We start from the raw sequence: 13,709 nt of genomic DNA on the forward strand, positions 1-13,709 counted from the left end.
TCTGCCACTTAATTGTGGTGACCTTGGGCAAATAACTTTATTCCCATTTTGTAGATGAGGTTATTTGAGTACAAGCCTTTTTATATTGTGAGAATTAAATAAGATAAAGAACATAAATTTTCAGACATTCAGATTTAGTAGTTGCTCTGTAAATAATAACTTGTTTATAGACTATAGAATAACTGGGGATTCCAGGCATTTCTTTTGAGCAGTTAAATATGTGTGTCTTCTTTTGGCCTCCCAGTGAGGAAAGGAAAAAGCTGCCAGCCTCTTGGGGACCAAGACTTAAGAGAACGTGTGTTCTTTTTCCTCTCTCTTTAGTTACTGAAATAGAGAAATTATATAAACAAATGCTAGGGAATAGCTCTGGTACCAGTGGCCATTTGCCACAAGCTCTTCAAGCTGGACTTTCTCTGCCATAAAAGGCTTGGGACCAAGATCAGGAATGGTTAGATATTTTTAAAGGGGCAAAAGTTATTTTTAACTTTTTTCAGTCTAGTGAACGTGTCGTTTTCCCAGATTGCTCCTTTACCTATCTGAAAAAGAATCTTAGGGAAAGGTTTCATTCTACTTGCCACAGCATACTAGAGTCATGGACTAAATCAGATCTTGGGAATAATCCCATTACTTTAACAATAAGCCAGAACTTGAGGAAGTCAGAGGAAAGTCATACAAATTAAATGTCAGTGACATACACTGACTGATCTTTTAAGAGAAAGAGTAAAAATGACATCTTAATTTAATTACATGTTTTGTAGTTACACTGAAGGTGATAAAGATAATGACTTGCCCAACTTCTTGAGAATAAAATGAAATGAACCTGGTTTTATAGTAGAGCTTTAGGTAGCTAAGAAATGACTGGTCACAAAAGTCATACCAGCAGAATGTATATAATGAAGAAACTAAAGGATTCACTTCTTTGGAAATCTGGAATGATTCCTGAAAGCAAGGAATGAAAGTATCTGACCTTTCAGATAACATTTTCTATATCCTGTTACATCAGGCAGAATAATTCTCTAATCATCAGCGCTTAATACATACCTGTTTTTTACTTTGTTGTGAATCTTTGATTGAAACTTATTAACTCCCTTCCTGGTTCTCTGTAGATTGCTACCTGCTCTGATGACAATACACTGAAAGTCTGGCGCTTGAATAGAGACTTAGAAGAGAAATCAGGAGGAGATAAACTCTCCATAGTGGGCTGGGCCTCTCAGAAGAAGAGAGAGGCGAGAGCCGACCTAGGTAAGGATCCCGTGCATTTTTCTAAGTTTTTTAATGGTTTGATTGATTTAGTTTTGTAGTACAGATGGTGAGCTAGATTTGATCTTATTTTGGTATGTTTTCAGAGGAAAGCACCGTCTCATTGACATTCTTTTTAATATATGTTTTCTGAACACTACTATGTTTATCATCTACACAAGGCACTGGAATACACCAGTAGATTTATTTTTTAAGTATTTGTTGAACATCTACTATGTTCTAGGCACTGTTCTAAGTTCCTGGGGATTCTACAATAAACAAAAGATTCAAAATCCCAAAGATGTAAATGAAGCTTACATATTAGTGTGAGAGTCGGCAAACAAGTTAAAGAAGTAAAATTTGTCAGATAACAATATGTGGTTAGGGAAAAAGGAAAGAAGGAATGAGAGAATAGCAAAGCATGCTGTTAAAATTTTAAATTAGGTACCCAGGGAGACCTCAATGAAAAGATGGTATCTGAGTAAAAAAATTGAAGTAATGAAGTAGTAAGCCATATGGATATTTTAGAGAATGTTCTAGGCAGACAAAACAGCAAATGCAAAGGCCCTGAAGCAGGAGCAGGCCTGGCATATTTTGTGTTCCTCAAAGAGGCTAATGTAGCTGTAGTCCCTGTGGCTAAAGCGGGCAAAAGAGAAGAGGGGAATAGTAGTGGAAAATAAGGTTCTTGTATGATTTTGGCTTTTATTCTGACAGACAGAAAGCTGTTGGAGGGTTTTGAATAGAGAAGTGTGATCTGACTTTTCTTAATTTGATCATTCTAACTTCTGTGTTGAAAACAAATTGTAAGGGGATCAGGGTAAAAGCTGCAAGCTAATTTAAAAACTCATTGAAATAACGCAGGAAGCAATGATGCTGACTTAGACCAAAGAGGTAGCAAATGGTGGGACAAAAAGTCTTCAAAATCTGGATATGATGGAGCCAATAGAATGTGCTGTGGGACGTAAGGGAGAGTTATCAAGGATAACTTCAGAATTTATGTCTTGAGAAGCTAGAAGGGTGGAGTTGCCGTTAACCTATATAGGAATCACTGCAGGAGGAACAGGTTTGGGGGAGGGAACAGCTGGATATGTTGTTTGATATTGTTAGACATCTAAGTGGGGATGTCAGAGAGGCAGTTAGATGTTTAATTCTGCAATTTAGGGCTGGAGTTGTAAATTTGGGATTCATCATCATATTGGTAAAAGGTAGCTATAGATGGAAAAGAGAATAGGTCTGGGTCTGAGCCTTGGAACATCCTAATATTTAGAAATTGGAGAGGTGAAGGAGCAGGTACAACCTGAGAAGTAAGAGAAAAACCAAGAGTATTGTGTAAACTAAGAAAGGTCAGATGTTTTTGGCATGCAATGTGAGATGAAGGCTAAAAACTGACCTTTAGGTTTGGCAGTGCAGGCAACCTTAGTGAGAGCAGTTTTTGGTGGTGTGTTGGTGGCCTGATTAGTGTTGTTCAGGAGGATGGGAGAAGAGAAGGCTCTTTCAAGAAGTCTTCCTAGAAAGGAAAGAAGAGAGATGAAGTGGTAGCTGAAGGAGGAAGCTGTGTTGAAGTTTGTTTTGGTTTTGTTTTGTTTTTTTGTTTTGTTTTGTTTTGTTTTTTGTGGTACGCGGGCCTCTCACTGTTGTGGCCTCTCCCGTCGCGGAGCACAGGCTCCGGACGCGCAGGCTCAGCAGCCATGGCTCACGGGCCCAGCCGCTCTGTGGCATGTGGTATCTTCCCGGACCGAGGCACGAACCCATGTCCCCTGCATCAGCAGGTGGACTCTCAACCACTGCGCCACCAGGGAAGCCCCTTGTTTTGGTTTTAATGAGAATATAGCATTTTGTATGTGATTGAAAGGATCCTATAGTGAAGGGGAAAATCGATGCAGGGAAGTTTGCTGGACCAGTGTCCTCGAGTGAGGGGATGATATCTAATATACATGTTGAAGAGTAGTCCTTTGTCAGGGGTGTAGATAGTTCATCCATAGTAACCAGAAGGCAGAAATATAGGCACAGTGAAGGTAGGTGGATAAATGGGATGGTCAGAACTTGTGGAAGTTTCCAACTGTTCTGACAGCTTCTATTTTCTTAGATAGGAATGAGGATCATCAACTGAGAATAAGGATGAGGGGTGGAAGTGATAGAGATTTGAGGAGAGAAAAGAAAGTCTGGAATAGTCATATAGAGAATAGAAGAGTAAATGGACCAGGGAAATATGATGTTGGGCATAAGAGTCAACCTAAGGCTGGCACTCACTCATTGAAAGTGAGCAGTCAGCATGGTTGTGCATCTGCTGCACAGGTACAGGTACACTGTAGGTGGAAAGTTGGTTTTAACCAGTCATATGGTTTGTTTGTTTTTTTTAAATTTTTTTCAGTAATTTAATGTTTTATTTATTTTTGGCTGTGTTGGGTCTTTGTTGCTGCGCACAGGCTTTCTCTAGTTGCGGTGAGCTGGGGCTACTCTTCGTTGCGGTGCGTGGGCTTCTCATTGCGGTGGCTTCTCTTGTTACGGACCACGAGCTCTAGGCTCACGGGCTCTAGGCACCCGGGCTTCAGTAGTTGGGGCATGCAGGCTCAGTAGTTGTGGCTCACAGGCTCTAGAGCGCAGGCTCAGTAGTTGTGGCGCACGGGCTTAGTTGCTCCGCGGCATCTTCCCGGACCAGGGCTCGAACCTGTGTACCCTGCCTTGGCAGGTGGATTCTTAACCACTGCGCCACCAGGGAAGTCCCTCTGCTGCCTTGTCTTTATATGTATTTTTTGCTCCCTAATTTTGAAAAACAAAAATGAATTATATGAGGAAAAAGCCATCAGCATTGCCACCACTCATACAAAATTTCAGTTAACATTTAGAGTTATTTTTTGAGATTTTACTCCCTTATCCATAGAGATTTTCTTGTTAACAGTCATAGTTAAACTACAGATATATTTGGATTTCTTGAGGATTTTTTTCACTGAACATGATATTCTAAGCACTTTCCGTGTTATCTTTTTTGCAAAACATTTTGAATCATCCCCTGGGTAAATGTTCCATATTTTACCTAGCTATTCTATGGTAGTTGGACATTTTATTTCCAATGTTTTGTGGGAAAAAATTTTTTTCTGAATTTAGGGTCCCCATCTCCCATTAAAATAGATTCCCAGAGGTGGAATTTCTGTGTTAATGACTATAAACATTTTAACATTTTTGATGAAAATTATGTTTCTTTTAACTAGGTGTTTTTGTTTTTTTAAGATTTTTTTGATGTGGACCATTTTTAAAGTCTTTATTGAATTTGTCACAGTTTTGCTTCTGTTTTATGTTTTTTGGTTTTTTGGCCACAAGGCATGTGGGATCTTAGCTCCCCGAACAGGGATCGAACCTGTACCCCCCGCGATGGAAAGCGAAATCTTAATCACTAGACCACCAGGGAAGTCCCTAACTAGGTGTTTTTAGTGTGTCATTAATTATTCTTAGTTTTGGAGGTCAAGTCACAAAAAAGTTACATACGTTGACCAAATTTGTACCATACTAATAACATTTAGCCATTATTGAATATTAATACAGTTGTTCTAAGGACCTAGTTGGATTATCTCGTTTAATTCCCCAAACAACCGAAACTGAAACTCAAGGAACGTAGGCTTGCCTAAGATCACACAGCTGTGAAGTTATAGTAGAATCAGAGTTCAGACCCTTGCAGTCTGATTCTAAAGCTCATGCTTGGAAGCACCTTGCAGTACCGCCTCCTTTAACCCAGCACAGCAAAGCGAAGTTCAAACTAAGCCTGGACCAGGAGCTAGACCTAGATTTCTCTGTCTCTGGGTGATGCTAGAGTTAACTCTGAAGAGCACTACAGAGCAGCAACCTGACGCAAGGGCCAAAGGCTGGTGCACTGGCCATTCGGCCCTGTAAGCCAACTTGCAGCAATGGATTGGCTGCTGCTAATCACACTGCCGTTTTGAAAATTATGTTCCTATGCTTTCCCAAGCCTCTAATTGCCACCCCAATCCTTCACTGCTGTCCTGGACGGCCTGTCTTCTCTTCTGGCCCTTTTAACCTAGTAACTAGAAGGCTTTAAATCCCAAGGCACGGCCCCTTTTACCTTGTCCTACTTTTCTCAGTCAGCACCTGCTCTGTTGTTTACTATTCTTTCACTGTTTCAGCCAGAGATTTCATAGCACCGTCAGGGCAAATGGTTCTCTGCCTTGTCTGTGCATCATAGCCACTTGTGGAACTTTTTAAAAGTTTGTCTCCAGAAATTGTTCAGTAGGCCTGGGGTAGGGGCCAAGTACCTGTATTATTATAAAGCTCCACATTAAGTCCGCTATGCAGCCAGATTGAGAACCTCTGGTCAAGTATTACTAAGTGACAAAAATGATTATCTTAAAGAGAAGAAAACCTTACCTGTTCTATCTCAAGTGCTTGCTGTAGTCTTTTTTTTTATAACTTTCTTTTTAATTTATTTTTGGCTGTGTTGGGTCTTTGTTGCTGCGCCCAGGCTTTCTCTAGTTGCGGCGAGTGGGGGCTGTTCTTCTTTGCAGAGCACTGGCTCTAGGCGCAAGGGCTTCAGTAGTTGTGGCATGCGGGCTCAGTAGTTGTGGCTCACAGACTCTAGAGTGCAGGCTCAGTAGTTGTGGCACGTGGGCTCAGTAGTTGTGGCTTGCAGGCACTAGAGCTCAGGCTCAGTAGTTGTGGTGTAAGGGCTTAGTTGCTCCACAGAATGTGGGATCTTCCCGGACCAGGGCTTGAACCCATGTCCCCTGCATTGGCAGGCGGATTCTTAACCACTGCGCCACCAGGGAAGTCCCAGTTTATAAGAATTTGCCTGAAGTATTTGTCATGGCCTGTAAACAAGGGACAGGACACATAGAGAAGAGTTCTATCCACTATTTGATTTGCTTTACAGAGAGCGTGCATTGAGTTTCTGAAATGTTCTTTGACATTCTTTGGCTTGTGGAAAATCATAAATTGTAAATTAAGGTGGAAAGCCACATGAGGCCTGATAACAAGTAATTGATGGAATTACTTCTTATGGAGATTAAAAACTATCTCCATTTAATAGATGTGGAAACCGAGGCAGAGGTGAACGGTTGTACCAAGTCACATAGTGATTGTGTCAGATTGTAGACCTGTATGTTCCTTAGTGTGCGGTGCCTCTCTGCCCTGTGCTCAGAAGTATACACAGGAATGCTAATGGCAACTTTACTTATGAAAACAAAATATCATTAACAACCCTAATGTCTTACTGTTACCTTAGGATACTTTGTAGCTGTTAAAAGTGATATAAATCTGTATTAATGTGGGAAATGTTCATGATATGTTATGAAGCAGGTTACTAAATATTTGGTACATCATGGTCCCATTTTTGTGTAGAAAAAAGAGATGTATTATATCACATGCACAAGTATAGAAAAAACATTAAAAGTGGTTCACTTGGATGCTGTTAAATTTTTCTATAATTTCTAGATTTTTACAAGTATGTGTTTTACAGCAGGGTGTTTGGGGGGCTGGCAGTTAGGAAAAGGGAAGGAAAATGCTAAAAGGGTCCAGTAAGAATCAAATGACTTATGTGATCTGCTCACTGGGAAATCAACCCCTGGATGATTAAGTTAGCTATAATTTTCCTTGATGAGAACTTGGGGGTATTCTATGGCTTTCACTTCTGATTTTTGTGACCCTCTTTTCTTTTTCAGTAACAGTGACAAGTAGCCAGAGTACTCCTGCCAAAGCCCCCAGAGTAAAGAGCAGTCCATGCATTTCCTCCCCATCATCAGCAGCTTGTGCTCCAAGCTGTGCTGGAGACCTCCCTCTTCCTTCAAATACTGCCACATTCTCTCTTAAAACCCCTCCTGCCAAGACCCGATCTCCCATCAGCAGAAGAGGCTCCGTGTCCTCTGTCTCTCCCAAGCCACCCTCATCTTTCAAGATGTCCATTAGGAACTGGATGACCCGGACACCTTCCTTATCACCACCCATGACTCCACCTGCTTCTGAGACCAAGATCATGTCTCCAAGAAAAGCCCTTATACCTGTGAGCCTGAAATCATCCCAAGCAGTGGCTTGCTCTGAGTCTAGAAATAGAGTAAAGAGGAGGCTAGACTCAAGTTGTCTGGAGAATGTGAAACAAAAGTGTGTAAAGAGTTGCAACTGTGTGACTGAGCTTGATGACCCAGTTGAAAAGCTTCATTTGGATCTGTGCTGCCTTGCTGGTAACCAGGAAGACCTTGGTAAGGACTCTCTAGGTCCTACCAAACCAAGCAAGATTGAAGGGACTAGTATGAGTGTCACAGAGCCTCCTTCTCCTGCCAGTCCTTATGCTTCAGAAGGCTGTGGAACGCTACCTCTTCCTTTGGGATCTTGTGGAGAAGGCTCTGAAGTGGTAGGCAAAGAGAATAGCTCCCCAGAGAATAAAAACTGGTTATTGGCCATGGCAGCCAAACGGAAGGCTGAGAATTCGTCTCCACGAAGTCCATCATCCCAGACCCCCAACCCTAGGAGGCAGAGTGGAAAGACTTCTCCAGGCCCGGTAAGTTGGCAGTGGTAGAAGATGCATTTCCCAACTGGCCAGGGCAGGCACAGATCTCTTCTCAAAAGTCAGAATGTTTTGGTTTTTTTTTAAAAGTAAATCTATTTATTCCTAGGATTGCCAGATTTAGCACATAAAAATGCAGGACAAATATTCGTGGGACATATTTATACTAAAAGTTTTTCATACTAAAAGTTATTTGTTGCTTGAAATTCAAATGTAGCTGGGTGTGTCCTGTATTTTATCTGGCAACCCTATTTACTTCCATTAAAATCCCATCTGTCGGGCTTCCCTGGTGGCACAGTGGTTGAGAGTCTGCCTGCCGATGCAGGGGACACGGGTTCGTGCCCCGGTCTGGGAGGATCCCACATGCCGCGGAGCAACTAGGCCCGTGAGCCATGGCCGCTGAGCCTGCGCATCCGAAGCCTGTGCTCCGCAACAGGAGAGGCCACAACAGTGAGAGGCCCGTGTACCGCCAAAAAAAAAATCCCATCTGTCAAGGTCCATACCCCTCAGCCCCATTGCCTGATTCATCAAAGCCTTCTTCATCCTCCAGGATGTCAATTCAAAAATATCTTCCCTCTCCTTTGTTTGACATTATTCCCTCCCCTACCCCCCAGCCCCTGCAGCCTCTTTTTATAGATTCTCTCCCCTTTTTATAGACAAAGCTGTAATTCATGGACAAGTTGCCAACATCCATAAATAGATTTTCAATATGTAATTACAGCTTATAATTATTTAAAATAAAGCAAAATTAAGATACTTACAAAGCAATTTAAGTGAAGAATCCTAGATTTTTATGATTTTTCCCCAGTCTTTTACGATCATCTTGCTCACACCGGTATTTTTGGCAACTCACCTGTATCTATCTGCCTTTTTTTAAACATTCAGTTTAACTTTACTTATCTTTTTATTTAACTTAGATAATTTCAAAAACAGATATTGCTGGCAGAAATAGCTTTGTGAACCTTGAAAACCAAGTGACTCATGGTGGAGGCAGAAGTAGCTGTGAGCATTGGGTGAGCTATGGGTACCACTCAAAGGGAATAGAAAGCTTCTGCTACTCAGTTTGCAAGTTAAGGATGGAGGTGGGTTAAGGAATTTTCTCCTGTAGTTCATAGTAGCTCTTTGTCTGTGTTAGGGAGAAGGTGGAAGAACGATTGAAACCCAATTTAGGAGTCATGATCAGTAACATCTGCCCATTTAAAGGGCAGAAACTAGATAACCTTAGGCCAGTTCTAGTTTAATAAGTGTTCATATCCCCCTCCTACTGTCATGAAGCCTATCCCATAATTTTAGGAAAGATAAACTAGAAGTTGTTTTTTTTTTTTTTGGCTTAAACAACAGACATTTATTTCTCACAGTTCTGGAAGCTGGGGAGTCCAAGATCAAGGTGCTATTCTCATCCTGGTGAGGGTCCATTTCTTGGCTTGCAGATGAGTTGTCTTATTGCTTTATCATCATATGGTGGCGGTAGAAATATTTTAAAGATTACTTCAAACACAAATTCCAAGACCTGCTACAGAATATTAAAAAAAAAAAAAAAACTATAAGTAGTCTTTCCTTTTTTCTCTCAAAATTATCCCTGTAGGTGATCTTTGCCCCTAGCTAAAATTCCTATTATTATAGGAATTTTATTTCAGGGAGCTAGTCCAAGCTATGTGTTAGCAGAAAAGCAATTTCAATAAAAAATTGTTTTCATGAATGTGTACACCTTAAAGGCTGTAAAAAATAGTGTGCTGGTCCAAGATATTTCTGGCTTTATAATTTCAATCTTTGAAGCTTAAGTTTCTTTAAAATAATTTTTTTCTTTATGTACATGTTGATAATGTAGACTTCAGAAAAGGGTAGTATCTGCCATTTGAATACCTATCTCGTTTGTAAATTTGGGAGGGTGATTTACTCACGTATTTCAAAGAGGATGGTAATTGTAACCTCTTTGGTTCCTATTACGAGGCTTAACTGGCAATATTTTCTGTTCACATGAAAAATCTGTTTCCTCCTTCCTTGCATGCTGCCTTAAATTTTTCTGTATTTAGTACAAATCAACCAAAAGAGACATTGCCATCAAAGTATTTGAGACTGAAATCTATCTGACTAAATAAGCAAATTTCTAGGCATCCTAACTTAAAATACCCTTAGTGATAACTTGCTGAGGTAACAGCTGAACTTTGTCTTAGAAAATCTTTAGAATCTAAACTTTCTTCTTCTAGGTCACCATTACTCCCAGCTCCATGCGGAAAATCTGTACATATTTCCATAGAAAGTCCCAAGATGGCTACTGTAGTCCAGAACAGTCAACAGAATTATAGATTCTCATCTGAGTGAGTTAACTGAACTTTGACCCATTAAAACAAGATAAAAAATTCAACAGAGTGACTCTGTAACTCTGGTTTTAAGAAAGCTACCGTTTTTTCCTTTTTAGAGAAAATCCTTTCAACTCCGAAATTTACCTAGCCTGGTTCTACTGCCATGGTGTACCGTGCAGCTTCCTCGGAATGAATGCTGTGTTTAAATTTCATAAAGTAAGTTTGTCACTGTGTAACATTTTGAATGAGTAGTCTTTACTTTTTAAATTATGCATCCTCCCTACAATAATGACATCCCATGTCATAGAGGCAAAAAAACAAGTGTTGTCTCTCTTACTCTGAAACTTTCTGGGCACAGTGGAAAGTATCTGCAGGCCACAGCAGGAGGCCTGTCTGTGAAGGTGAGCTGCTGAAGAGGACCCTGGGTCTCTGCTGCTTCCAACAAATACAGTTTCATATAAAATATATATAATCTTTTCACTACATTTTTGTGGGGTTTTTTAAGTATGTGGTAAAATGTGATGTTTAGATAAGCAAATTTATATTGATTCAGTGTTAAAATACAATCTCAAGTTAAAATCATCTTTATTTTAAAAGCAGTGATAAATATCAGCTAGTTGGAGAAACTTGGAGAACACTAGAAATGTTTGTCTTTTTTTCCCCCGTATATATCTCCCACATGAGATCTAAGGTTCTCATATTTTTACCAAGCAATCTACTATGTTTCCAACCCAACATCACGTTCTAGAAGAGGTTATAGTTTTTGCCATTTACTGGAGGAAGATGTTTATAGAATCAGTAGTCACTGAAGCTGGAGTTTGAATTCAGTCTTCAGTTCTCTAGGGGCTGCTACTTTTTTAAAAAAGAAGTCATCAGATTTTAAGAAAAAGTAATGATTTTTTATTGATATTTTTATAAAAGTAGGTAGTTCTTAACTGAAAATCCAGAACCTAAAGAGTAAATCTTGACTTTAACTTGATTTTTTGGATTCTCTTTATATACGAAAAAGCAATGATCTTCTAGTAGAGCCCTGAGCCAAACATCATAGAATTTTCTCTAGGTATTTAATAGAGAGAGTGTACAGACTGACTCTCAGTTAATAGTGTGCAAAATATCTTGAGTATCCCTTACCTTAACAGTTACGTATGAATCAGCTTCAAATGAACCATTGTTTTATATTTTAGCCCTTTGTAACCTTATAGAAACAAGCTCCGTGTACTTCTATGTACTATGTCCTTGGAAGGGAGTCCTCTTCCAGTCATGAAACTTGATTCATTTTATCCACATCCCTGAGGACTGTGTAGACTTTATTCATACTTTTGTCATCATTTTAAAATCTATTCTTAATGATAACTCTTTAATTCCTTTGATTCTTATAAATGAAGGTGTAACAACATGAACTGCATGGGTCAGTTAAGCATGGGTTCTCCTGGTTTTATCCAAGGAGAAAGGTAAATAAAGGAAAGCCACAGAAATGCTATTTTCGAAACAAAGTATGCCGTAGCATTAACTGAATATTTAAGAACTCTACTTATATTTGATGTTTGATTTTTGTGTGTTTGTGGGAAGGTGTTATTTATGACCAATACCTGCCAATAATGCAATCTATCTTTCTTGATTTGAAAGCCAGTGGGGAAAAGGATCCATGAAAAAGAGAACTAAAGTAGGTGGTTTTCTTCTTTGTATCCCTGCTCATCTGACAGTTTCTGCTGAGTAAAATTGGGGATAAATGTGGCTGTCAGAAACTGTGCTGAGAGTCTACTGAGTGTAACATTCCCACTTGGAAAACTAGTACTTCAAATGGGTGCCAAAGGTCAAATGTAATGAGATAATAATTATCCCTGCTTGTGTCAGTGTCAGACTTTGAGCTGCTCCTGAATAATAAAGCCTTTTACCTTATCTGATGTTCTTTTCTGAGCTTTTGCATTAACCTAGAAGCAGTCTGTCTACACAAAAGAACTATAGCAGTAATCAAGAATCCCTTCTACTTGCTCATTGAATAAAATTTGTTTATTCCCAAGGACATGATCTAGTTCAGGCTGAAAGAGGTTTTCATAAAATACGTCTTGCTTGATCAGACCTTGAGTGTTTAAGGTGGCTTGGATTACTTGATAAAGGAGGGTGGGGTGGTGTAATTCTTTTTAGAAACAAGTATTTCCAGCCCAAGGTTTTCTATTTGAATACACTCCAAGCACTTTTGCTACAAAGCTGTATTAGAGTTTCCGTTTGGCTGTTTCAACACAGGCCCTTAATTTACTTTTGCAAGGGTTGACTAATTAGTCCTTTAAAATGTCTCTTAATCTAGGCTGCGCTTTCAGTTGGTGATAAATCAGAATCATGTGTAGCTTACCCCGTTGGGGTGGCAGAAGGCAGGTTCAGCCCACCATCCCTATCCCCAGCCTTAATAACTTAAAACTTTAAGATTTTTGGGACACCCTGTGTAGGAGGCATTTTTTAAAACCTCAACTGTGCAATATGCATGTCTAGACATTACTTTTTTCTTTTTAAGTGTGTGTGTGTGTGTGTGAGTTGCTTTAACCCTCACCTTGAAATTAGCCAGTGGCAATGATCTTGTATAGGTCACAGCAGTTTAACATATGCTTTTTGAGAGCCTGTTGTAGCCGACACACTGCTGCTCTTAGGTCTGTTCTTCTGCTTTTCCTAGCTCCAAAAGGGACAGGACTTCCTCTCACACTGCTCTTAAAGCAAAGGACAAGCAGTCTCACAGAGAGAATCCGTTCCACAGCTAGGTGGTGTGGGCAACATTTTACAGAGGTGCATCAGAAGAGAAACTGAGTGAGGATGTCGTACTAGAGAACCTGAGTTCTTGTCCTCCTTGTGGCAGTTCAGCACAGGTGTCTGCTTTGTAATTATATACAGGGCTGAATGCTGGCCCCGTTGAGCATCACACTGCTTCCCACACAGGTCTCCATAGGAGATCCTTTGCCTGCCGTCGGTTCGGATCATGCCACATCACGGATTAACCGGTTACGCATCAGATTCCTAGGAATTGTGGAAAAACCTGCATTGTGCATGTGCTCTTTAGAGATTGTTTGCACGTTATAAGCAAGCCAAACAACATTTTGTTGGATGTGAAGTGAGTCAAATACTTCATTAGATCCAATGCCAGGAATACAAGCCCAGCTTGCTATAAGGGACTCACTTTGTCATCTAAAGGGGTAGAAAAACCTGTTTTATTTCTGAGCTATGTTTGAGCACATGCTAAAAAGTGTAAGGGTTGTTATAGAATTATGTAAAGTCAAGTCAGCCTTTAAAAAAAACATTAGGCAGCTTGTTTGGATCAGTATGCCTACAGCAAGTATGTACAACACAAATGAGAGGTGTTACAGTATTAAAGCATAGGCTTATTCCATCCCTGAAGCTCATCCCTCCCACTTCCCTGCTAAGCCAGGAAAGAGGACTTCAAGGATATATAACCAGGTTCTTAATTTTGAATTTCAAAGGTTTAATATTCCATTTATACCCCATTTCTCTTTAATTTCCTTAACTTGCCACTTGCCCTTTCCCGTTTTGACATTCTAAATAATTCAAGCTATTTTGTAGAATATGAATAGCACATTTTAAATGCCTTTGATTGGAAGACATTCAATTCAGCCAACACATCCATCACCTGGAAGATGTTCAATTCAGCCAACACTTAT

At 40.0% G+C, this 13,709-nt stretch overlaps 1 protein-coding gene across 6 annotated transcripts in view; it reads left to right on the top strand.

Annotated features, from left to right (window-relative positions):
• Positions 1–11,946, top strand: part of DTL (denticleless E3 ubiquitin protein ligase homolog) — a 40,275-nt gene extending 28,329 nt beyond the window's left edge. The window contains exons 13-17 of one of the 6 annotated variants that reach the window (XR_004486219.2): positions 1,107–1,242; positions 6,906–7,738; positions 9,103–9,148; positions 9,952–10,062; positions 10,164–11,946. Coding sequence is in view for 5 of the 6 variants with exons in the window: in XM_033438065.2 (XP_033293956.1) it covers positions 1,107–1,242; positions 6,906–7,738; positions 8,662–8,757; positions 9,952–10,050 (1,164 nt within the window). In the remaining variant the exon portion in view is untranslated. Of the gene's footprint in view, positions 1–1,106; positions 1,243–6,905; positions 7,739–8,661; positions 8,758–9,102; positions 9,149–9,951; positions 10,063–10,138 lie in introns of all 6 variants that reach the window. The other 5 variants (XM_033438065.2, XM_033438064.2, XM_033438066.2 and 2 more) reach the window with 5 other exon arrangements.
• Positions 11,947–13,709: the final 1,763 nt, after the last annotated feature.

The sequence above is a fragment of the Orcinus orca genome, chromosome 1 (assembly GCF_937001465.1).
Source record: "Orcinus orca chromosome 1, mOrcOrc1.1, whole genome shotgun sequence".
Lineage (NCBI taxonomy): Eukaryota > Metazoa > Chordata > Mammalia > Artiodactyla > Delphinidae > Orcinus > Orcinus orca.